This window comes from Filicampus tigris, chromosome 18 (assembly GCF_054856515.1).
Source record: "Filicampus tigris isolate MCC_2025a chromosome 18, RoL_Ftig_1.0, whole genome shotgun sequence".
In the NCBI taxonomy this organism is placed as follows: Eukaryota; Metazoa; Chordata; class Actinopteri; order Syngnathiformes; family Syngnathidae; genus Filicampus; species Filicampus tigris.
This window is the reverse complement of record NC_141234.1, coordinates 13912501-13936846: the sequence shown is the minus strand read 5'-3', so window position 1 is coordinate 13936846 and position 24346 is coordinate 13912501. Positions and strand designations below refer to the sequence as shown.

General features: G+C 43.5%; 2 protein-coding genes across 4 annotated transcripts; one reads left to right on the top strand and one right to left on the bottom strand.

The window, feature by feature from the left end:
- Positions 1-241: 241 nt before the first annotated feature.
- LOC147132643 (major histocompatibility complex class I-related protein 1-like) lies at positions 242-5433 on the bottom strand. 3 transcript variants are annotated; one of them, XM_086014342.1, is made up of 6 exons: positions 4708-5433; positions 3893-4159; positions 3310-3588; positions 1958-2269; positions 1781-1900; positions 242-1683 (listed from the first exon to the last, which is right to left on the bottom strand). In XM_086014342.1, exons 1-6 carry the CDS (start codon positions 4772-4774, stop codon positions 1538-1540), a joined length of 1191 nt encoding a protein of 396 aa, XP_085870468.1. In that variant the 5' UTR covers positions 4775-5433; the 3' UTR covers positions 242-1537. The 3 variants fall into 3 exon arrangements, with proteins under 3 accessions (XP_085870468.1, XP_085870467.1, XP_085870466.1); XM_086014341.1 differs by lacking the exons at positions 3310-3588; positions 3893-4159; positions 4708-5433 and having other exon boundaries at positions 242-1584; positions 1663-1683; positions 1958-3282; XM_086014340.1 differs by lacking the exons at positions 3310-3588; positions 3893-4159; positions 4708-5433 and having other exon boundaries at positions 1958-3287.
- A 5162-nt stretch (positions 5434-10595) lies between these two features.
- LOC147132642 (anillin-like) lies at positions 10596-23405 on the top strand. The gene is made up of 8 exons (XM_086014343.1): positions 10596-10643; positions 10887-10919; positions 13040-13058; positions 13780-13892; positions 14198-14284; positions 14485-14592; positions 15612-15784; positions 20817-23405. Exons 1-8 carry the CDS (start codon positions 10605-10607, stop codon positions 20929-20931), a joined length of 687 nt encoding a protein of 228 aa, XP_085870469.1. The 5' UTR covers positions 10596-10604; the 3' UTR covers positions 20932-23405.
- Positions 23406-24346: the final 941 nt, after the last annotated feature.

Genomic DNA, 24346 nt, shown 5'->3' with positions numbered 1-24346 from the left:
GTTCATGAGCACCACCAACCCGGGCAACGTTTTGGTACCATTCAGTATTAATTAAGGACATTGAGTTTAAATTGCAATTGGGCTGAATTATCATTCTAAATATAGATTAAATTTGTATGATTGACAATTGAATATCCGTTGCATTATTTTGCCAAAGTGTTTAATATTATTGTTATTCTGATTACGACTCGTTGCTTCCTCTAAAGTTACATTACAGTAAAATATAGTGACAAATAAGGAGTTGAGATTATTTGTTTATTCATTTGGTGAATAGTTTAATCCCCCTCACGTAAACATACAGTCCTCTACAGGCTCCGGCGCACGCGTTAAAAACAAAATGAAAAACCAATACAAATGTTTACCTTAGTTTTATTTGGCACAGAGTTTTCCCCCAAGTTTACTCACATGATTTCACTCTCTTCTACATTAAAAAAAAAAGGCGCCCAAGAAAAGTGAAATATGTTTACAAGTATTACTCTTAGCATTTATAGCTAGTTTGAGAGTATTAGTGCCACTCAGCACAGCGTTTAGTTTTGGGTTCAATTTTCAAAAATGCACTGAACATTTATAGCTAAAAAATAAATCATGGCCACAGTGTCTCCTTCAATTTCAATGACTCCATCATTTATAAACAATTCAGGGATGCTGGTACGAGCTGCAAAGTTTAATACAAGTGGACTGTACTTTCATCTTGACTGCCTTTATCATTCTTTTGAGCATACCCTAAATGATGAAGCTGTGAGACACCTATGGTATTTAAAATGAAAAAAACCCGGTGCGATTATGCCACGATGGACATATGATCCGATACGTCGACTAACTGCGGCCACCGGTGGCGATTAGTCGACGAGCAAAATAATCGTTTGTGGCAGCCCTACTGGAATGGCTTGCACCAAACATCATTGCGTATTGCGTTTGTGGATGGCTGCAGCGCCACACGAGCGCACAGAGACATTTTTGAAAAAATCGGGAACTGAAAATCCAATCGGGGCTTGAGTGCATCGTTACATCCCTATGAAGTAGGTTTTTGCGTGTGTGAATGTTCAAACTGAGCATACCGTGGACTCACAATAAGAAGTACAGGAATAAGGCCTCTGCATCGTTTTGATGAACACTTGGGCCGACTACGTGACTGTATTTGAAGGTTGAAGCTACTTGGAGAGCTAAAGCAAGAATTTCTTCAGATTCAACCTCTTCATTCTTCTTGGCGTCCAAAAGTTTGACAACCGCTGTTTAGGATGAGAGGGGAGGCAAACCAGCAATGCAAAAATGTGACATCAACCCACCGCAGCGAGTGAACTGCTTGGTCCCCAAAAAGATGATTTCAAACGGAAAAAAGTCCAAGACAGAATGAAGAAAGAACTCAAACAAATCCCCACCCCCCCCCCACCCCCCACTACACAAAAGCAAGCAAAAACGTTGATCAGTTACCACCAGGAAGAATAAATGCTGTTTCTGTTTTCAAAGCCAAGCGTGACGGGAAAGCGCTTGGACGGAGACGCCTCTCTCGCGTTGCGTCAGCTAACTCACTCGCGTCTCACTCGGAAGCGGGCCCGGGGGCGAGCTCCGAAGGGGCGTGGGCAGCTGCAAAGACAGCGAGAGACGAAGACCGCTTTGCAGCAAAGCTGGACATCAGAGCTTGACAGGAAGCGTTTGACTTACAAGCTGCGGTGTACTTGGATGCTAGGGAAAAAGAGGAAGAAAGTGTCCGTTTGTTTTGGTCCCAAATCGTGCACGGCGGCGGCGGCGGCGGCGGCAGGCACACATTGGCGTGGCTCACCTGCACCCGCTCGGCTTGTGTGCCGCTTGACAAAGAGGAGCGCGAGCAGCGGCAGAGCCAGCAGAGCGAGGAGCGCCAAGGGGACAGCGACGGCCAGCGTCGTCTTCCCGACTTCTTCCTCTGGACGAGAGCCAAGAGGAAGAGGTGAGAAGGACGACATCAGGCGAGGATTCTCACCTGCGATGATGCGCGCGTTGCTCAGGATGCTCCTTCCGTCCAGCTTGGTGACCATGTCGTCCTTGACGCCCGACAGCTGGAAGACGCATTCGTAGCGGCCCTCGTCCTCGGCCGCCAGCTGCGCTTTCAGGTGGGCCGTCGTCTGGAAGGTTCCGTCGTGGTTGGGGAGGGTCTCTCCCATCTCCACGTCCTCGTGGAGCTCCTCGCCGTCCTTCCTCCAGAAAAGGGCGGCTCTGGAGGGGTAGAACCCGCTGGCGTGGCAGGTGATGGCAGAGGACGGCGTCTTCTGCAGCAGGGACACCGCCGGGAGCTCTGCGCGGGGAGAGGCGGCCACAATGTGCCAGAGGACCAAAGGCGAGAGAACGAATGATGGAGAGGACGCGTGAGGGGACCAAAGATGGAGCGAATGTGCGGGAGCAGGATGATGACAGGACAAAATACGGATGCACATAATGTGTGAGAGGACCAAAGAAGCAAAGAACGAAAAGATGGAGACAAAGTGTGAAGGGACCAAAGATGGAGCGAATGTGCGGGAGCAGGATGATGACAGGACAAAATACGGATGCACATAATGTGTGAGAGGACCAAAGAAGCAAAGAACGAAAAGATGGAGACAAAGTGTGAAGGGACCAAAGATGGAGCGAATGTGCGGGAGCAGGATGATGACAGGACAAAATACGGATGCACATAATGTGTGAGAGGACCAAAGAGGCAAAGAACGAAAAGATGGAGACAAAGTGTGAAGGGACCAAAGATGGAGCGAATGTGCGGGAGCAGGATGATGACAGGACAAAATACGGATGCACATAATGTGTGAGAGGACCAAAGAAGCAAAGAACGAAAAGATGGAGACAAAGTGTGAAGGGACCAAAGATGGAGCGAACGTGTGGGAGCAGAATGATGGCAGGACAAAATATGGATGTACGTAGCATGTGAGAGGACCAAAGAAGGAAAGAACGAAAGAAAGTGTGGGATTAGAAAGAGGGAGACAATGTGTGAGCGCAAAAAAGATGGAGAGAAACGGGAGAGGAAGAAATGCACACGTCATTTGTGAGAGGGAAAAAGATAGGGACAAAAGTGAGAGGACAAAAGATGGAAAGACCGGAGATAGGTAGATAGTCAGAGGATGGGGAATCACAATGCGTGAGAGGACCAACGATGGAGATAAGTGTGAGAGGAGAATGATGGAGCGCAGGTGCGAGAGCGCAAAAGAAAAAAGTGAAAAGGGAACGAGCGTGAGATGATTGAAGATGGAATGTGTGAGAGGAGAAAGATGGAGACAATGTGTGAGGGGAAGGCAGCGAGTGCAGCTTGCAATGGCCGCCGTGTTGCTCCAGGGGGCGTGCTGCTACCTGTTCTCATCAGGACGTCCCTCCCATTGCTCACGTGCTTCTTCAAGTAAGAAGGACAAATCTCGGTATGGTAATGCTTCCAGTATTGAAGAGCGAAGTCCTGTTGGTCCCACTTGAGTTTGGTGGGGAAAGCTTGCGGCTGGACTGCGATCCATCTCAGCGTCTGCAAGTCAAACGACAGGAAGTCTTCTCCGTCGTAACTGATGTGAGTCCAACCGTCCACCTCGTCAGTCTCATCGTCCCATTCGCAGCCAGACATCCACTGGACCGTGTGAACACCTGACACAATCACACACACACACACGCACGCGCGCACACACACACACCCACACACACGCGCGCACACACACACACACACGCACACAAACACACACACACACACACGTTGAAGTGACGGCGCGTGCTGAGATAAGGTTGCGGGTGTTTGTTTTTTCGCAGCGTAATCTTTTTTTCAGATTTGAAAAATTTGATGAAGACAAAAAATGCTGGAAACGTCTCCCTTATGACCTCAGGTCACGCTTGCAAAAGAGTGTCTGAGCACATGAAATGTCTTTTTCTCGTCGAAAGTTGAAGGGAAACAAACCTCCAGTTTGGTTGAAGCTCTCTTTCCACTTTTCAATTCTGACTTTGTCACGCTGCTCATTACCAATACTGATCTTTGTGTTTCTCTCCCAGTAGTGCGGATCCTCGGCTGTGATTTTGTTCATCCAGTCCTGTTTGGCTTTCAGTTTCCTGCTCTTGCTGTCGTAGTGCGTAATCGGAACGTCGTCAACATAACCAACAGTCAAGAACTCTGGAAAGTTTGGAATCTGAGAGGAGGCTGTGTCAAAATACTTGAGCGAGTGAATCACTGAAAGAGAAAACAAAAACATTTTGTTTGTTTGATGTCCAAAAATCTTGCGCTCTTCATATCTGAAATGATTCTGTCTCGAGCTGAAACAACTCTCGACACCTTTATTTTGAAAGCAATGATTATGATTGAGTATATTTTGCCTTTGCCTTCATAAATGTGCTTTTTAAACATTTACAATTTCGACTTCCTTATTAAATAGATTCTACATATATTTTGTATGTCAAAAGCGATGATACGAGATGAACTCTGATGACCACATTCTCCGATTCTGGCAAGTGTGGAATATCGGAGATGACGCAGTTCGGAAATGAAGCACTAAATAAATCCAAAAAACAAAAACATGTTGTCTATTGGATGGCCAAGAAATCCCAACTATTCTAATTGGACATAATTGTGTGTCAAATTGAAACATTTCAAAACTACCTCCAGGAAACAATGATTTCAAACGGCAAAACTGTGTCCTGAGCAGTTGCAAGTGTTGCTTCCTTCGGTCAAGTCAAGCTGTGAAAAACAAGCTGATCGCGAGAGTCAAGTTGTGCACTTACCAGGCGTCACGCTGTGCATTTGCACCGCCACCACAAACACTCCAAACAAGTTCACCATCTTCCACATCTTCCGCTCCGTTCAGTCCAACCACAGCAAACTGAAAGAAGTCGCCCACCACCTCAGCTCGTGACACGGCAGCCTGGCGTGACGTCACCTGCGCGTCGCGTCGCGTCGTCTTGTTCTGTGGCTCAAATGAAGTCGAGTGTGCGTAAAACGAGATGAGAAGAAGCACAGGTGTGGGGTTTTTTTTTTGCTTGCTTGCTTGTGCTGAAACAGCGACACTTCCCTTCCTGGTGGGAGACGTAAGAAGCAAGCGCTTGGTCCTTTCGGGGAAATCACGTGACCGGAGACGAGTTGACGTCCACGCCTCTTTCAGTGCCAATAAACGCACCCCATTGCATTACGAGTGGCATAAAAAAAGGAGTTTTAGCTGTGTTAAAGCAAACGTAATAAAACTCCCCACGGGTGTTATTTCCGAGGCCAACTTTGCAAAATAAACAGTTTGCTCTTTTGGCTGCGGCCACGAGAGAGCCATGAAAACGACAACGTTTGAATTCAACCAAGCCCTGATTCTTCTGCCGACTACGAAAGGCTGGAAACAGACTTCTTTTCCTGGCGATATTTTGCCAAATGAGGTGGCGAAAAGAGTGCGAACTGTGGCCCTGCAGTGTCCACGTCCAATTTGACAGACAGCCCGTGAAGAGAAAAGCGATTGGTCGACAATTTGACGCGTCCGAACGCTGTAAAGGGAAAGTGAAAGTGAAAGTGAAAGTGAACGTTTCCCGGCGCGAGGCGCACAATGCGCCAGCGAGGAGAACAGCTTGGACTGACATTCGTGCACTGAAAAAAATCAAGGTTGAATTGGCTCCATTTTATTTCCTCAAGTGGTTGCACAAAATCAAAACATTTCGAGAGATTTTCACACAATGTTCAACACTGCCCTCTGCTGTAATGCACAATATCACGTCCAACATAAACTACGTGCGAAATAAAGGTCACCAATTGAAATATCATCCATCCGTCCGTCCGTCCGTCCGTCCGTCCAGGATCTATACCGCTTTATGCTCACGAGGGTCGCGGGGGTGCTGGGGCCGATCCCAGCTGTCTTCGGGCAGTAGGCCGGGTACACCCTGAACTGGTTGCCAGCCAATCGCCGGGCAAATTGCAATGGCATGTCAAAGAAAATATACCACATCAGGTGCTACATTAGGTTCGATCAAAGCAGCGTTCATTGCTCGGTTACGCAGTAATGTCAATCAGACGATGCCTATTGCACTTTCGAGTATTCACAGACCGGTTACGCTAAATCACATTAAGTTGAAATATGTTTTCATACGTGTTTTTGTTGTCGGAGAAGTTACAGACCTTTGTTACGACAAATGCTGCCATTGGCACTTTTTGACATTTGTGTTGACACACGTAAACGGGGTTGCCTGTGTGTGTGTGTGAAATAGAAATCTTTGCTCTTCCTTGAGTCATGCAATTGTTTTCAAAAGGCTACCAGTGTCTCGGATTAACTTTCAAATGTAAGCCATTGTAGCGATGCGTCGGAATCGAGTCGTGGGGCTCTGAATCGGATCGGATCGTGAGCTACCCGTAGATTCCCACCCCGAGTCCCGGCCGTCGCAAGTACGATTTTGATTACAGTTTTGAGGCATCCATTTGCGTTGACCAACTTTTGTGTTCGATATCTGTCTGCATATCCACTTTTTGTGAATCGTTCTGCTAAGTGGTGTGCGGTGAACTTTTTCCCGACGTGAAAGATGCGCCTTGGCTCAGTGAAGGTCGAGAAGCAGCGCTTGACCGAAATATGACACAGTTGCCAGCCACACGAAGCATTCTCTTCTTTTTCGACTGCAGCTAGTTCGTTCATCGTAAAAGAATAACACTCCGGACAAAGTTGGCCAATCTTCTCAACTCCAGAGAGCCGGTCCAAGAAGTGCCACATCTGACAGCAGTGATGTGCCAGATGACAATCATAGATGACCATACAGGTACGTTGCTAGTTGCTCACTTTATTTTTAACATTCACTGACTAATGTTGATGAATTAGTTAGTAGTTGTAGGGATGTAAGTTCCGATTCCTTTCCGATTTCCAGTTTCCGATGTTCAGTTTCCGATGTTCAGTTTCCGATTTTCAGCTTCCGATTTTCAGTTTCCGATTTTCCATTCGATCTCTTACAAATTGCTACCATGCTTGTTGTTTCCCTGCACTAGTGTGGTTCTGCAGTAGAGATGGACCGATATGCTTTTTTCGGGGCCGATACCGATTAGTAGTAGTCAAGGAGGCCGATGACCGATATTAGGAGCCGATATTCATTTTCGGTAAAAAGGAAAAGATTGGCGTCAAAATCTAAAAACAAATGAAAACTCTTTCAGCTGTGTTGAAACGTCTTTAAGCATATGTTTATGGAACCATTTTTCAGATTCGCATACTGTGGATTTCTTACATTATTATTACAACAAGTCATTGTTGACAAGACACAGAACATTGTTGCTCTGAAATTCTCACAAAGAGTTCACGGAGCAGGCTCCATGTAGTTTTCCACAGTAAATGAAGTTCTCCCAAATTTCTAAATGGCAAATGTTACCCTTTGGCGTATCTTTGTTTTGATTTCAACTTAGTTTTAAATGTGTTCATGATTGATTTATTATTTATCGGCCCATCCCTATTCTGCAGCCATCCACAAACAATGACACGCAATGATGTTTGGCGCAAGCGCATCATTTGATCCACGCATTCAAAATGTGCTCTGCATCTGGAATGAAAAAAAAAACGTTCGGAGCATCCTTTTCTCGATACATTTGAGCGATTCGGTTCGCGATTAACCGGAGCGAATCGATTTTAAAGGGATTTTCGATGAATCCTTACATCTCTACTAAGTTGGCATTGGAACCAGTCCCGTGTCCTCTTTTGCAGCGGGAATCCAAGCCGCTTTCAAGCTCGGACTCCCATGTTGATGTGTCGGATGTCAGACTGCCCCCCCCCCCCCCCCCATTCTTTCAGTTTTGACCTGACATACTCGATTCCCCCGACAGCCGATAGATTTTGTCAACCGTTCCGCCCCTAACATGTGCCGTGTACGTGTCTGCGCTAGTGCTAAGGGGGTGATGGTGAAAAGAGATGTTTGCCACAGAGCGGAGGAAGTCCGAGGCTCCAGCTTGTTTAGCGTCAAACAAAAGTTGAAGGTTTGAAATGAAATGGCTGAAAATATTCTTTGGAATTGACGAGCAAAGCAAATACCACCGTGGCTCTACTTACTCCGCCAATGAGATGAACCTGCAGCAAAGCGTCATCCACCAGGCCGGCCAGGCTCTCAACCGTTGCACGGATGAAGAACGTGGGAAAGGTTCCCAAGTGGAGGCCGAGGCCGAGAGAGTCTTGCTGCTAGCAAGTGAGTCCGTGTTTTCATTTTCGGAAAGGCACCGTCATGATATGCAGGCCACTGGGTGGCACTCTGCCCGCATAGATTGCCAAAGGTAGCATTCCAGGCCACTAGATGTCACTGCGACATGTTCATCTATGCCCGGTACGTTTAGGGGGGAACGGAGAATAAACAGTTGAGCGCGGAGCATCCAGCCGTTGTGTCGTGTCCACTCATTAGGCTAGGTATGTGTGTCTTTTGATAGGTGTTGCTGTACAGGGCTCCGAGTTCGAGTCGTCTCGATGCGAATGGATTCATGGGTTGTTTGGTTTTTTTGGGGTCGATTAATCGTTGCATCCCGAGCATTTGCTGTAAAATGTTCCATTTTAGGGCTACCGTTTTCTTTTTTCTAAAAAATTGCTTTAGTCTGTTGACCATTCATTCGCTTAATTGTTCAAAAACGGGGCATTGCTGCAACATTCACAAGCGAATCAGGATTCTGTCACTATTGTGATCTGTAACATCAGAAAATAGAGGTGAAGTGCGGGTGGTTGTTTTCCCCAAGTAAAAGCAGCTGTTTGCAAATGTCCTATACGGATTCAACACCAAAATAATCACTAGTCACGTTTACATTCCCTGCTTGTTCAATCAATCAGTCAATCACATTTTATTTATACAGCACTTTTCATGCGTAAAAATGCAACTCAAAGTGCTGCAAAACATCCGAAGCAAAACATTAAACGGAAAAAAAAAAAAAATCCGTTCACGTCCTCCCTCCCAACAAACCCAAGACAGATATCCACTACTACATCAGCACTCATTCACACACACCCACACAAAGTGCACAACCTGATCAAATGTGTTCAAAAGACATGACAAGGCACAGAGAAACCATATGGGGAAAGGGTACCCAAGGGGAGCCCACGGCCACAGGGGCGCCACCACCATAGAGAGAGCCCAGCCCGGATTAGACGGGCCGACCCCACACAAAGCGTAGAGGCCGCCGGCCGCCCGGACCCAAGGAGTCCCTGCGATGACAGCCCCCGCGGGAAGGGCAGCCACCCCTCCCTCAAGGCGGAGGCCCCCCCCCATGAGGAAACACTGGAGCTAAAAGCTGACAACGGCAGAGAGCAACAAAACGAAAAGACAGAACAGTAGTATAGTCCAAGAACTCAAATCAGTAAGATAAGATCAAAATAATCTTCAATCAAAAGAAAAGATGAATGATTTAAAGGTTGTTCAAAGCCAAACTAAAAAGGTGTGTCTTGAGCTTCCTCTTAAAGACATCCACAGTCCCTGCGGACCCGACGCCCTCTGGCAGGCTATTCCAAAACGCCTGGCGAGGCTGCACTCAGCCATTTTGCTCCTCACCCTTGGAATAGATAAAAGGCCGGCGCCAGAGGACCTCAGGATCCGCCAGGGTTGCTACGATAAAAGCAAATGGGATAAATAAGATGGCCCAAGACCATGAACACATTTATACACTCATAAAAGTACCTTAAAATCGATCCCGAAACACACGGGGAGCCAACGCAGCAATTTCAAAACTGGCGTAATGTGCCCCCGCCCCCTGGTTCTCGTCAGCACCCGAGCGGCTGAATCCGGCAGTAGTTGCAATGGTGAAATGCTCTTTTTGGGGAGGCCAGAGAGCAGGGCATTACAGTAATCTAAACGACAGGAAATAAACGCATGCGTCAGCACTTCCGTGTTAGCCTGAGAGACAAACGGGCGGACTCTGGCGATATTCTCAAGGTGATGAAAACCAATCTTGGTTACATTTTTAACATGAGGAATGAAACTGAGCTCAGAGTCAAAGATGACGCCAAGGTTCTTCACTCAATGTGAGGGATTAAAGACTTGTAGTTTGGCACAACATGTTGCTACACTGAAGGCGCTCAACTTTTAAATTCAGTCTTGTCCGTATACCGTTCAAATAAATTGAAAAAATAAAAACAAACAAAACAACCAAACAAAAAATAAGTGGTTAAAAATCTACGACGTTGCGGAGGCACGAGAGGTATAACTGCAAACTATATTGACTTCAAATGTCACGTCAAATCTTATTTTTGGGGGAAAGTCCATGACATTGACCTTTTTAGAGAGGTGCGCCATAGGGCTGAAGGATAATGGAAAAGAATGTCATTGGGAGGTTTTTGTTGTTGTTTTCTATTGGTAAAAATTGCGATTGCAATAAGAGTTTTCTTCCGACGGCCTTTTCAAATGTGTTTTTTTCAACAATATATACATATATATGTATATATATATATATATATATATATACGTATATATATATATATATATATGTATATATATATATATACATATATATATGTATATGTTATAATATCAGATATGTTGTGCATTATGCGTCATAGAATGCTGAGGTAAAAACTTCCAAGGCATGTCAATCGAAATCAAGCCTTATCACGGCGGCGGCAATTAATCGTTCGGCCCTTAGCGCTCCGCAATGTTTCTGCGAGTTGGACCAACCGTTCTTTGACTTTTGACCTCCTCAGATTCAAAAGCGTGAAATGAGTCGTGACAAGAAGAAGAAACCCGGCAAGTCAAAGGTACGTGCACTTTGGGGGCCGGAATATTACCAGCAAGTCAGAATTGGCGTCATGGATGTTTGTCCGAGTACGTTTGTGGATGCCAGCATGAACAATTATGAAAGCATTTCAGCTTTTGTGGGTGGCCTACGTACCAGTTTACACTGCCAGAACAGAAACGGAGCTGATGTTTTTCTTGAGAAAGGCCAAAATTGTTGCGATTTTTGACAAAATAGTAATAGTGCCAAATGTTTTCAATTTCAGGCCATCACCCCAAAGAGATTTCTGGCTATCACGGTAAGGTTTGGAAACTGAAAGCATCTTCGTCTTTAATCTTCAGCGGATTCTCTTTCTTCTTTTCCCACTATTAGCAAGTCTGGAGATTCTCGATCGACTGTATAGTAGGGATGTCCCGATACCATCATATCGCGCACGATCATTATCGCAATGTTGTGGAGAGCTTGGCGACACATTAAGAAGAAGCTCACGATACTGTCTGAAAGCTCATGACATTGTTAAAAAAAGGAGCTCATATGAAGGGGAGAAGAAAAAAAAAAAATCACAATATTCCCTTTTTGTACATAATAACAGCATTCGCAAAGAAATAGGCTTGGCTCGGCTCCGCAGCGCAAAGTATCCTGGTCCGTGTAGTTCGCAACGCTGTGTTCGGCTGAAGCGGGCCGACGGAGATGTTGAAAAATATTGGCCGGTCTGACTGATTGGTGGCAACTTTGACTTTTTTACTGCACTCCAAAAACACTTGGGCTAAAAATAAGACCGTTTTGGGTCAGAAATGCACCGATCCACTACTTCAGTCCGCATGAAATGTGATGGGTCAAAGTGGGCCAATTCGTGGATTGGTCCGCCTTTGAGCCCAAATGCTGTTATTTTTAACCCGCCTCTTTTTGGGATGTGTGAGCCTTCACACAATATTGCAATACATATCAAACTGTGACATCAATGCTGCGATAAAACCAAACCATGAGCTTTTGGTCGCGATATTGCCCACATTGCGACATCCCCGACTGTGCAGCGTTTACCAGAGCTGGGCATTCCGCCCACGTGACGCACCGGTCCGCCACTTTTTTAGGCGATTCACAAACGACGGTTCGGAAATGTTTGAGGAATAGTCGGAAGCCCCCCTTTTTTTCCCGTCTGTGTCATCGTCTAGTTTCACGTGTTGCGTTGCCGCCGCAGAGGAGCGTCAATCGTGCCGCGTCGAACAATATCAATGGCTCTGGCTGGAGGCGGGCGTAACATTAGCGTAACATTAACGCAGTACGCAATGATGTTTGGCGCCAAAGCATCGTTTGACCTACACATTCAAAATGTGCTATGCATCTGGAATGAAAAAACGTCTCGAGACGTCATTTTCTCGATGAATTTAATCAACTCCATTTTCGATGAGTCGAAAATGAAAAAAAAACGTTTCCAGACCTCATTTTCTCGATGAATTTAATCAACTCCATTTTCGATGGGTCGAAAATGAAAAAAACCTTTCAAGCCCTCGTTTTCTCGATGAATTTAATCAAGTCGATTTTCGATGGGTCGAAAATGCAAAAAAACGCTAAGACGTCATTTTCTCGATGGATTTAATCAACTCGATTTTCGATGAGTCGAAAATGAAAAAACATGCTAAGACGTCATTTTCTCGATGGATTTAATCAACTCGATTTTCGATGAGTCGAAAATGAAAAAAAACGCTAAGACGTCATTTTCTCGATGGATTTAATCAACTCGATTTTCGATGAGTCGAAAATGAAAAAAAACGCTAAGACGTCATTTTCTCGATGGATTTAATCAACTCGATTTTCGATGAGTCGAAAATGAAAAAAACGTTTCCAGACATCATTTTCTCGATGAATTTAATCAACTCGATTTTCGATGGGTCGAAAATGAAAAAAAACGCTAAGATGTCATTTTCTCGATGGATTTAATCAACTCGATTTTCGATGAGTCGAAAATGAAAAAAACGTTTCCTGACATCATTTTCTCGATGAATTTAATCAAGTCCATTTTTTGATTAATCGAATCGATGAATGGGGGGCGAATCCATTTTAAATCAATTTTTTATTAATCGTTACATCCCCAATGGATTGTAATAAAAATGTGAATTGTCTGGTACGACACATAACTCCTGGAATTGTGATGTTGAAAAATGACAGCTTAATGAAGAAGAAAAAACGGGAACTCATTGTTTATGAATCAAGCGACCTCCAGGAAGTTGTCAATATTTTGTACCCGTGTTTATTCTACGTTTTTTTTTGGGGGGGAGGGGGGGGGGACGTCTTTTTCATGCCTCGCTCAGTGTGCATTTGTGTGGCGGTCACTTGTACATTGTCTCTGTCCTCACTTTGTGTTGCAGAATGTTGCATTTTCTTTTAATCGGCCGGCTCATGTTTCCCTTTGTTTTTCAGAAAAGTGGTCAACCACCAGGTATGTTCAAAATGATTCTCATACAAATGGTAAAGACCTGTCATCATCAGAATGGAAAATTTGATGCTTGTGAATCAACATTCATCTCTTTGAATAAATATGTCTTCATTCTAGGGCTGTCAAAGCGAAAGCGTTAACGATGGAGATGACTCTAAATTCGATCGCGCATTCAAGAAAATGAACTGCGTTTTATTCACTTCCTTCTGGCAGCTTCCCTCTGCTCAGTGCGCAGCCAAACTTGGAGGAGAATCAGTGATGCAAAGGCGCAGTTTGACTTTAAAAAGTTGCTCGACGGCTCATTGGAGAAATGCCAAATAATTTGCGCACTTTGCAAAGCCAAATTCAAATGCCATATTAGCTGTACGTCTTTGGTGCATCGTTCAACGGTTGTATTTTACAGGACAAGAATCGTATTCAAAGGTCAAAGAAAGCTCTTAGAACAGTCTGTGTCAAAACATACCTTTATATTTTTTCCACATTCATTCCAAGATTTTACTCAAGTCAATATCGGTTCCAAGCTTGGTAAAAATGGTCGTAGAAAAATGTGATTAATCGCAATCAACTCTGGACAATTTTGGAGATTTGTTGACTGCGCTCGTTTATTCATATTTTGAACACATTCTACCAAAACCATTTAAATGCTTTGTTTCGATTCTGTACTTTTGCTGGTGTTGAAAGTGTTCCTGGAATGAGGATTGAAATTGTAACTCTTTCCTCCAAGTTCTTGCAAGTCCAGGTGGCCCAGGCGCCGTTCGTACCAGCAACTTTGTCCGGGTTGGCCATCGCAAGCTCACTCTTTCTTCGATTGGGGAACACAAGTTTCCTTTGGAGAAGGTAAATGTTTTGTCTGATTCGTCACTTTGAGCCGGAGGTTATTCATTTTGTGCTTGGTTTCGAGTAGGGCTGCAACTACCGATTTGTTTCTTTTAGAGAAGTACACCGCCGCAGTTTCAAATCGCTATTTTCGCTTCAAAATTCACATTTTGCGCCTCATCGATACATATTGAACAGCAAAACTGAGACGACCATCAACAGTAGTGATTGTGTGGCGGGAGTCCTTCTCACGTTCGATCCAGTTTTGGAGTATATTGCCACACTTTTCATTGTTTGTCACCACGTTCATTTGCTCCGGCCAAAAGGTCCCGTTCGTGTGTCCTCTGGAGGGTCACATCTACCTCAGGATGCTGTGCCAAGTCGGCTCAAAGGTGGAAGAAAAAGGTTTTCTGGTGAGTGGAGGTCTGCCCTGCCATCGAGCGGTCCAGATTGGCCCCGAGTCTGCTGGGATAGGCCCCAGTTTACCCTTGACACTTAATGTGGATAGGCTGGATAGAAAATGATGAATGAGTGCAAGACCGAGTAATGTGGTGCCTGCTTGGTTTGCTTGTACTGTTTTCTACTCATTGTGCTAATCGAATGCTTCTTCTAGACCATGTTTGAGGATGTTAGCGGTTTTGGGGCCTGGCACCGAAGATGGTGCGTCTTATCGGGATATTGTATCTCCTATTGGACTTACCCCGATGATGAAAAGAGAAAGGTAAAAAAGTTTGGTAATTATTCGGGCCCAAGCAGCGTTCGCTGTTCGCTTTACGGATGCGTTTCTTTCTGTGAAATCACTCTCCAAAATGAGTCACATTTTGGAAGGCCTAAACATGAACGACAACTCACTAAACCTGGCACAAACATTGGGCTGGGCAAAAAACAAACAAACAAACAAAAACAACCTTTTTAAAGTTGTCACAATTGGGTTTGAAAAAATGGAGCCCTGTCGCGGTCCGTTCGTTTTACCCAAGTCTATGAAAATCGGGAGGCACCCCGATATACAAAAAGGTCTTGGTAGCCATACCCTAAAATGTACAGCAAGTGAGCTACGATGCGAGTGTTGGCGTGTCAACTCGGGTGTCTCATTGAATTCACTGCCAGACATTTTTAGACCCTCTTTGACCCTAACATTTGGGAAAAAAAAGATAAATAAGTTCCTGGGACTGAATGACTGTGAAAAGCCGAATCCATACGTCAATGGCAGTGAATGAGTTGAAGCTCGGATGAGTGAAAGGAAAGTTTAAGTGCTCTAGTAGGTCAGAATATTTGCCAAGTTCCTGATATTTAAAGGGGACACTTGGGCGGGCTGAACTGAACGTTGGCTACAGCAGAGCTTTTTGCCGGTCCGTCCTGGGGAGCCTTCCATCCGCGTCCCTCCGCAATTCTTCATGAAAAGGATCGTCCTCTGTCCTCGTCCTTTTAAAGCGCCTCCGTCCTTACATTCCGTCTGCTGTGCTCTGAATGCACCTTAGTTTAACCATTGCGCCTCGCTGAGTGTTTTTTCTCCTCAAACATTTGTAGAGCATTTTCAAACTTTTGGCAATGCTCTCCAAATGGGTTATGGAAGCAGGAGGGAGACATTGCCCATACATTGGCAGAATCCAATAGGCCAGCCGTGTCAGAGGGGTCACACCTTGACAAAGGCCAATAACGTGGTCGCATGCTTGAATGCTTGGACATTTCATGATTGCGTTTCCTCTCCTGAGTCTCTCTCTCTCGCTCTCTTTTTCACAGAAACCCATCGGCCATATCAATCTAGCCAACTGCATCAGTGACAGGGTGGAACCAGCCAAGCGAGAGTTTTGTGCCAGACCACACACACTCGAACTCGTCACCGTCAGACCACAAAGAGAAAACGACAAAGAGACACTCGTTAGTCAATGCAAGAACTCCATGTGTGTTACCAAGTGAGTACCGATGGTCATCCATCCATCCATTATCGATACCGCTGATCCTCACAAGGGTCGCGGGGCGTGCTGGAGCCTACCGATGATCATTCATACTGTAAATGGCAATAAAGTTGCACAAAGACGTACGTTTTCGGCTAGGTTCGCACCGCAGGCAAACGCGACCCAGATCGGATTTTTGGGCCCATGTGCGGCGTGTCTGATTATTATTATTATTTTTTTTTTTAACGGCTCGATTACGTATTTTTTTTCTTTTTTTTTTTTTTTTTGAACGGCTTGATTACGTATTTTTTTTCTTTTTTTTTTTTTTTTTGAACGGCTCGATTACGATTTTTTTTTCACTTTTTTTTTTTTGAACGGCTCGATTACAATTTTTTTGTTTCTTTTTTTTTTTGAACGGCTCGATTACGATTTTTTCTTTTTCTTTTTTTTTTTGGAACGGCACGGTTACGATTTTTTGGGGATTTTTTTTATTTTCCCCAAATCCAATCTGGGTCCTTTTCATATGTTCTCCTAAATCGGATACGTATCCAATTTTTTGGACCCATATGCGACCGCGGTCTGGACGGCCAGGTCGCATATGTCCGACACGGACGTCATCCGGAGCCCAACATGCGCTCGGCGCAGGCAGAGGGAAAGTGCTGGGATCGAATCTGCAAAGTTGTTTTGACTAACACTATTGACTTTATATTTGACTTGAATTTAATCCCACTTGAAACATGAAGCGGGCATTCATGGTGATGGTAGTCATTCAGCCACGGTTGGCATCGATTCATTTTTTACGCGCGGCTACCACGTGACATCATCGTTAGCGATGTCTCCGTGAAATGGGATAGTAAAGCCTCACCTCATAAATTTCCCCAAATACTGTAATTATTTCTACCTCCTACTTAATCGCTTCACTAGGGATGTAACGATTAGTCGAAAAGCAATTTGAAATGGATTTGCCTCGATTAATCGAGGCAAATCCATTTGGACTACAAATTGATTCATTTTATCTCGGAAATGATGCCTTTCCACGTTTTTTCGTTCCCGACGCATTTTGAACGTGTCCATCGTATTGTACGCCAAACGTAATGGCGTATTGCGTTGGTGGATGGATGGCTGCAGTGCCACACTAGTGCACAGACACAAGCATGCTAGCAATTTTTAAAACATCGAATCGAAAATCGGGAACTGAAAATCGAATCTGATCGGGGCTCGAGTGAATCGTTACATCCCTACGCTTCACTTTGGAAATGCCCCGACAATTCGTGATGAGTGACGTCGTCTCTTCGTGTGCGCATGCGGGTTTGGCGACACGCGTATTCATACAGCGGACAAGACCGAGGTCGCCTTTCTAACGTGATATGAACGCTTACACAAAGAATCTGATTTTTTGTTTTTGTTTTTTTTTTCCTAAATGAGCACCTGCGGCGCGAACCTCGCCGAAAGGGCCCAGCAGTAGAATGCTGCATTAGGGCCACACCGGGAAAAAAAATACGCAGTACCGCGTACAATTGCAATACTATATATATCAATCAATCAATCAATCACATTTTATTTATATAGCACTTTTCATACATAAAAATGCAACTCAAAGTGCTTTAAAACATTCAAAGCAAAACATAGAATTATCTTCAATCAAAAGAAAAGATAAATTATTTAAAAGTTGTTGAAAGCCAAACTAAAAAGGTGTGTCTTGAGCTTCCTCTTAAAAATATCAACAGTCTCTGCAGACCTGACATCCTCTGGCAGGCTATTCCAAAGGTGAGGACCAAAACGGCTGAATGCAGCCTCGCCATGCATTTTGGTCCTCACCCTTGGAATAAATAAAAGGCCGGCGCCAGAGGACCTCAGGATCCGCGAGGGCTGGTATGATAAAAGCAAATCAGATAAATAAGATGGCCCAAGACCATTAACACATTTATAAACTAGTAAAAGTACTTTAAAATCGATCCTGAAACACACAGGGAGCCAATGCAGCAATTTCAAAACTGGCGTAATGTGCTCCCGCCCTCTGGTTCTCGTCAGCACCCGAGCGGCTGAATTCTGCAGTAGTTGCAGTGGTGAAATGCTCTTTTTCGGGAGGCCAGAGAGCAGGGCATTACAGTAATCTAAACGACAGGAAATAAAGGCATGCATCAGCACTTCCGTGTTAGCCTGAGAGAGAAACGGGCGGACTCTGGCGATATTCTTAAGGTGATAAAAACCAATCTTGGTTACATTTTTAATATGAGGAATAAAACTGAGCTCAGAGTCAAAAATGACGCCAAGGTTCTTCACACAGTGTGAGGGATTAAAAATGTGTAGTTTTGGTAAAAGCTTCTCTCTCTGACCTTCGGGACCGATAACTAAAACCTCAGTCTTGTCCTGATTGAGCTGTAGGAAATTATCTGCCATCCATGACTTGATATCTAAAATGCAATTTAAAAGGGTATCAATGGGTCCTGTGTCATCAGGAGACACGGCAATATACAGCTGCGTGTCATCAGCATAGCTGTGAAAGCTGATGCCGTGTCCCCTGATGACATCCCCGAGGGGAAGCATATAAAGATTAAAAAGTAGGGGGCCTAAAATCGAACCTTGAGGAACCCCACATTTAATTTCATGAGTTTTAGAGGAACAAGTATCCATACTTACAAAGAAATATCGGTCTGTGAGATAGGAATAAAACCAGTCAAAAACAGTACCAGAGATGCCCACTAGATTTTTAAGTCTATTTAATAAAATTTGGTGATCTACTGTATCAAAAGCAGCGCTTAGATCCAGTAGCACCAAGACTGTGAGTTTTCTCACGTCTGCAGTGCACCTAATATCATTTAAGATCCTTAAAAGAGCAGTCTCCGTACTGTGGTTCATCCTAAAACCAGATTGATATTTCTCCAAAATATTATTTGTATTTAAAAAATGATTCAACTGGATGAAAACCAGTTTTTCTAAAATCTTACTTAAAAACGGTAAGTTGGATACGGGTCTGTAGTTATTAAAAACGCTCGGGTCAGAACCGCTCTTCTTCAGAAGGGGCTTCACCACCGCCGTTTTAAAGGCAGCGGGGAAGACGCCTGTCTGAAGAGAGCAATTGACTATATTTAAAATTTGTTCTTCAAAAAATCCATAAAATGTCTTAAAAAGAAATGTGGGAATTGGATCCAAAAGGCAGGTTGTTGGGTTTACCTGGGAGAAAACTCGAACAAGTGTCCTTGCATCAACCAGGGCAAAACTTTCCAGTGTTTCCTCATGTAAATATGATTGTCCGGGTTTATTAAAACTTGTGTTTTGACGGGCTAAAAGACTGGATCTTATGTCATCGATTTTACTTCTGAAGTGGTCTGCAAAGTCCTCACAGAGAGCATCTGTTGGTCTCTGTGGGGACTTATTAAAATCAGAACTAGTTAAAAGTTCAAAGGTGGAGAAGAGAACCCTGGGGTTGTTTTTATTGACTGTAATGAGGTTTGAGAAATAGGAAGATCTTGCCAGTTTTACTGTTTTATTGTAGGATTTCAGTTGTTTGCATAAAATTTCATAGTGTACTGTAAGTTTACTTTTTCTCCACCTCCTCTCTGCACTCCTGCATTTTCTCTTTGATATTTTGATAGCATTGTTTCTCCACGGGGGTACAGTCTTTGTTTTTGTTGTTTTAATTAAAAGTGGAGCTACTGAATCTAATGATGATTTAAGATGTAGGTTAAAATTGTCAACAATAAGATCACAGGGTGCAGGTAAAATGTCAGCAGGAGTGCTTTTTAAGATCTCGATAAAATTTGCAGCCACCTCAGAAGATAGGTAGTGTTCTTCACTGTTCTGACCGGGACTGCTAGATGGTTAAAACTGGCGATGTTAAAATAGACACAGTAGTGGTCTGACACTGCCAAGTCAACAACAGAGGACACACCAGCAGACAAGCCATAGGTTATAACCAAATCCAGGGTGTGTCCTCTGTTGTGAGTTGGCTGCAAGACGTGCTGTTTAAAATCCAAGCAGTTTAAAAGGTTTGAAAAATCTCTGGATAGTGGGTCCGAGATGTTGTCCATGTGTATATTAAAATCGCCAGTTATTAATATCCTGTTATAACTGGAATATAAAATGGATCAGAATTCTGAAAATTCTGTAATAAAAGAAGTGGAATGATGGGGAGGTCTATAGACGGTAATGCAGAGAATAGGGGGACTGCTAAAAACAAAGGCATGGTGTTCAAAGGATAAATAGCTGCTAAAAATGATCTCCTTTGATAAAAGAGTATTAATAAAAATTGATGCAGTCCCGCCTCCTCTTTTGCCATCCCTTGTAGAAAATAAAAAGTTAAAATTCGGTGGGCAAGCCTCGTTGAGAGCAACTGGAGCATCTGTACCAAGCCATGTCTCAGACAAAAGTATACCATGTAAATTATTGTCTAAAATCAGGTCGTTTATGATAAAAGTTTTGTTTAAAAGGGAGCGCACGTTCAGCACGGCCAGATTAATTATTGTGCTGGACGTGCGCTCATGGTGGTACGAATGAGCAGTATTAACATATACTAGATTACCACTGTTAAAACCACGTTGTTTGTGTGTGCAAGGGAAGCGTCTGCCGGTGATGGTTTCAATGGGAAAGTTGTCCGATAGTGGTAATGATAATGAGGGCCTGCAGGGGGAGCTAGTGAGGGTGGGGGTCCAAAAGAGTCAGTTCCGAAATAACCAATAAAGGTGGTAAGAATAGGTGGGCATTTGACTCAAATTTGCCGGCCCGTTTATCGCCATCCGTCTGCAGCCTGGGCATCCCTCCGCCATCCGTCAAGCCGGATCAGATAGTAATCGCCTATTGGCCGGTCCGAATTCCTCCCCTTTTAGGACCCAGTAGCTGTCAAAAACAATGGACGAGCAGGGCGGAAACAAAGGCAGACTAAGTAAACCGGCACAAAAACGGGGGCATACGAAAACTGTTAACAAAGGAAATCAATCAAACATTCACGTTGGTTATACGCAACAGCGTCAGTGTGGGCAGTTTCACTGAATGTACAAAACGATGTGTTCCTCCCATGGACTGACTGCTTGTTGTCTTTGTTCTTATGTAGAAACTGGCTGAGCGCAGACACAAAGGAGGACAGGAATTTGTGGCAGTTGAAGCTGAACCAGATTTTGGTGGATTTGCGCATGTGGCAGCCAGGTGCCTGTTCCAAGCCTCTGTAAACCACCCAAAAACGACAGAATGTACCACAACAATCGGGCCCAATTTCTGTGGGCCTGCCACTTTTGGCAACGCGATGAATTGCTGACTCATTCACTGCCCAAAACGTCTTTTCACAGTCCGGACTGTGTTCAATCCCAGGAATGTATTTCTGCTTTTTTTGTTTGTTTGTTGTTTTTTCCCCTCCTCTTTCAAACGTTAGGGTACAAGAGGCTCTGAGAACGTCTGGCAGTTTAAGTGCAGTGAAATGCTTTGAGAGTCTCTCTCTCTCTCTCTCTCATATATTATTATGGCGAAATTTCTAGTCCAGAGGCCACCACAGAGGCACCGCATGAGTAGCCCGCGTTGTGGCCTGTTCTGAATTTGGCTCAGCAGTCATGGGACATTGGGAATTTCTACAAATTATGTTGACGTGATCGTTTGGAAATGTCAACACTGGTAGAGATTCCTAAAAATGAAGTGTTGCATCTTATCGTGAGAAATCATTTGCATGGCTTCACCAAATGAATATCATTAATTACGCTGGCAAACAGCACATTTTTAATCAGAGATGGCTTTGCGTCCCTAATTTATTTTTTTATGCTGATTTAAAAATGCTTTTCCTTTTTTTTCCCCCCATAGCACATCACATTTTTGAGAGGTTTGACTTTTGTTTGACCTACAAAAGCGGATTTCACCATGCTTTATAATTTTATCGCAAAGCCTTTTCAGGAAAAATATTCCACCCGTTGCTGAACCGAACCCTGGGGCTTTGGAATTCATTCAAATTCAATTGCAATCACGATTATTACACTCCACGATTACAAAATTGGCATACTCGTACAAAAGGATTCTTAAGACGCATTTATATCCAGCACATTGTTTGTTTACGCAAAGAAATCATGCTTGAATTTATGCATTTGCACCTTTTTTTTTTTTTTTTTCTAATAGCTAATTTGCTCAATTTTGTGTGCTCCAAAGGGAACTTGCATAGTGTTTCAAAGAAATCTATGTGTTCTTATATTTTTTCACATGAAAACATTTTCTTTCATTTTTGTACCAAAAACAATGCATGATCGTTTGAACAATCGTGATTTAAATGAGTGCCAAAATAATTGTGATTAAAAAAAAAAATGTCATCATCGAGCAGCCCTACCTAACTCTTAAAGAGCACGTCGACACCCCCCCACACACACACACACACAAAATCCCAAAATTATTGGCAAGAATATGTTCTGTGTTGCCCGGTCTGCTTCGGTAGCTAGAGGGCTAACTGGATATTTCTTGACGCCTCATCGTGCGGTGAAATGCTGTGGCTAGAATAGGAGAGATGCACGTTGAGCTGCTGTTGTCATCGCAGAAGGAACATTTATTATTGCTCTTCAGGGCATACTTCAGGTTTCAATAACAGAATAAAAATCAAAATTCCAGTCTTGTTGTACAAAGCATTGCTGTAACCTGAGTCCCAAATATATATTAAGTCTAATAAAATTAAATTCAATAAAACAAAGCCTCTCTGTAAAGTTTCTTCATAACTATTTCCACATGAAATAACGTCAAGCAAACATTTTTGCTATTTCACATTTAAAAATTCAACAAATGAATTACAGTTTTAACGCGTTACGAACCCACAGGAAATGTATTTTTTAGTACAACTGATTGTTTTACATCCTGTTGTTTGATCATCGGTACAAAATAATTGCATTTATCAAAGAAATACATTTATTTGTACCCTTTCTCCAACAACAGTCTCACCCAAAAAAGTGCAATACTCCTTAACCGACGCTTCCCCCCCACTAAAGCTTTCTACAATGCGTCCATAGCTCAATGTACAAAATGACTACATGAAAATATTACCAGTCGTGGCATTAAACCTTATGCTTCTATCTGCTATAAAAATGGACCAGGAAATAAACATGCATGAGAAAATATTCCCGAAGTGCAAGTCAATTAATTTCAACAGACAGTTTAGTAGTTTCTTCATTTCCCACTCACTACTCCACGGGCCGAGGCCGCTGGCTTTAGCATGGTTAGCATCAGCTTATGCTCACATTTACACACTTGCGCCTAAAAACGATCTTTATCACCACTCGTACGAACGTAAAGTGCTCAACACTAATGTTTTAACGCCGTTGTAGACTGATTTCTATGACTTGTGAGTGTATTGACTAACCTGTGGCAAGAATAGGAGGGACACACGTTGAGCCGCTGTTGTCATCGCAGAAGGAGCATTTACTATTCCTCGCGGCATAGAGTAGCGGCAGTGCCGCTGCACCTCCTAGTGGATGGCTGTGGATTAGCTGCCTAGAAATGAGTGAGAAACTATAGAATTTAAACTAGGGAAAACAAATACAAATAACAAAATAAATTGTAGGGGTCTCTGTTTTTAAACATCTGATTTCAACTCTCTACATATGCAGCTCCACCAGACTAAAAATGGCATTCTGGTTAATGTTGCGTTTGTGCAATATGAGCGAAGCAGCAAAATGCACCCGTTTTTTTAGCCATCGCAGGGGGCGGCCATTTTGTCACTGAAAATGACAACCAATCGCGGCTCACGAGCAGTTGTGTTGTCACTTTCAGTCGACAGCAACTGACAAAATGGCCACCCCCTGAAATGGATAGATATGGGTGCATTTTGCTGCATAACGCCTATTCCACAAACGCAATATGAACCAGAATGCCATTTTTAGTCTAGTGGAGCTGCCAAAACATATTCTTGTAAAAGAAAAAAAGCATTTTTTTTTTTTTTCAAATTCTGCTTTAATTTATGTGACTAATATTACCATATGTGTTATTACTGTTGTTATTGTTATTCAAAGCTGATGAAGAAAATGAGGGCAGATTTTGAATCAGCGCCCCCCCCCCCCCAAAATCATCTGGAACAATTGACTTGCGTTTCTGATTTCTGAAAAAAAAAAGGTAAACATTTGCTGACCAGTGTCATCAATAATAACATATTCACATTAAGGGAACATATGAGCACATTTCTTATTTCAGAAGTGTGTATAAAACTGGCGGGCCTTGGCCAGAAGTTTCCAAAAGCTGGGTGACCCCTGAACTCGGTTATTTTGAATGAAGCCTACAACGGAAATAGTTCATGTCCGTTCATTGTATGGCACTCAGGGCCCAGCATTATTTGTCTGTCTGTCTGTTTTTTTTTTTTTTGTTTTTTTTTTTAACAATTCTTGCTGTCAATATGAACTCGTGTGATAAAACGATTCCCAAAAGTGCTACGGTGAGGTTGGTGTAAAGTACAATTTCCTGATGCATGATGGCTCAAAGCAATACTACAATATAGTCAGAGCTGCCAAACGTCACAGATGGTCCGTATTATGTTGTGGAAATGATTGATGCTAACTCATTGGGACCGTAACAAAACAAAAAAAACAAGACATTTAACTTTGCGCTGATTTTGTCCAGGCTTAAACGATCGAA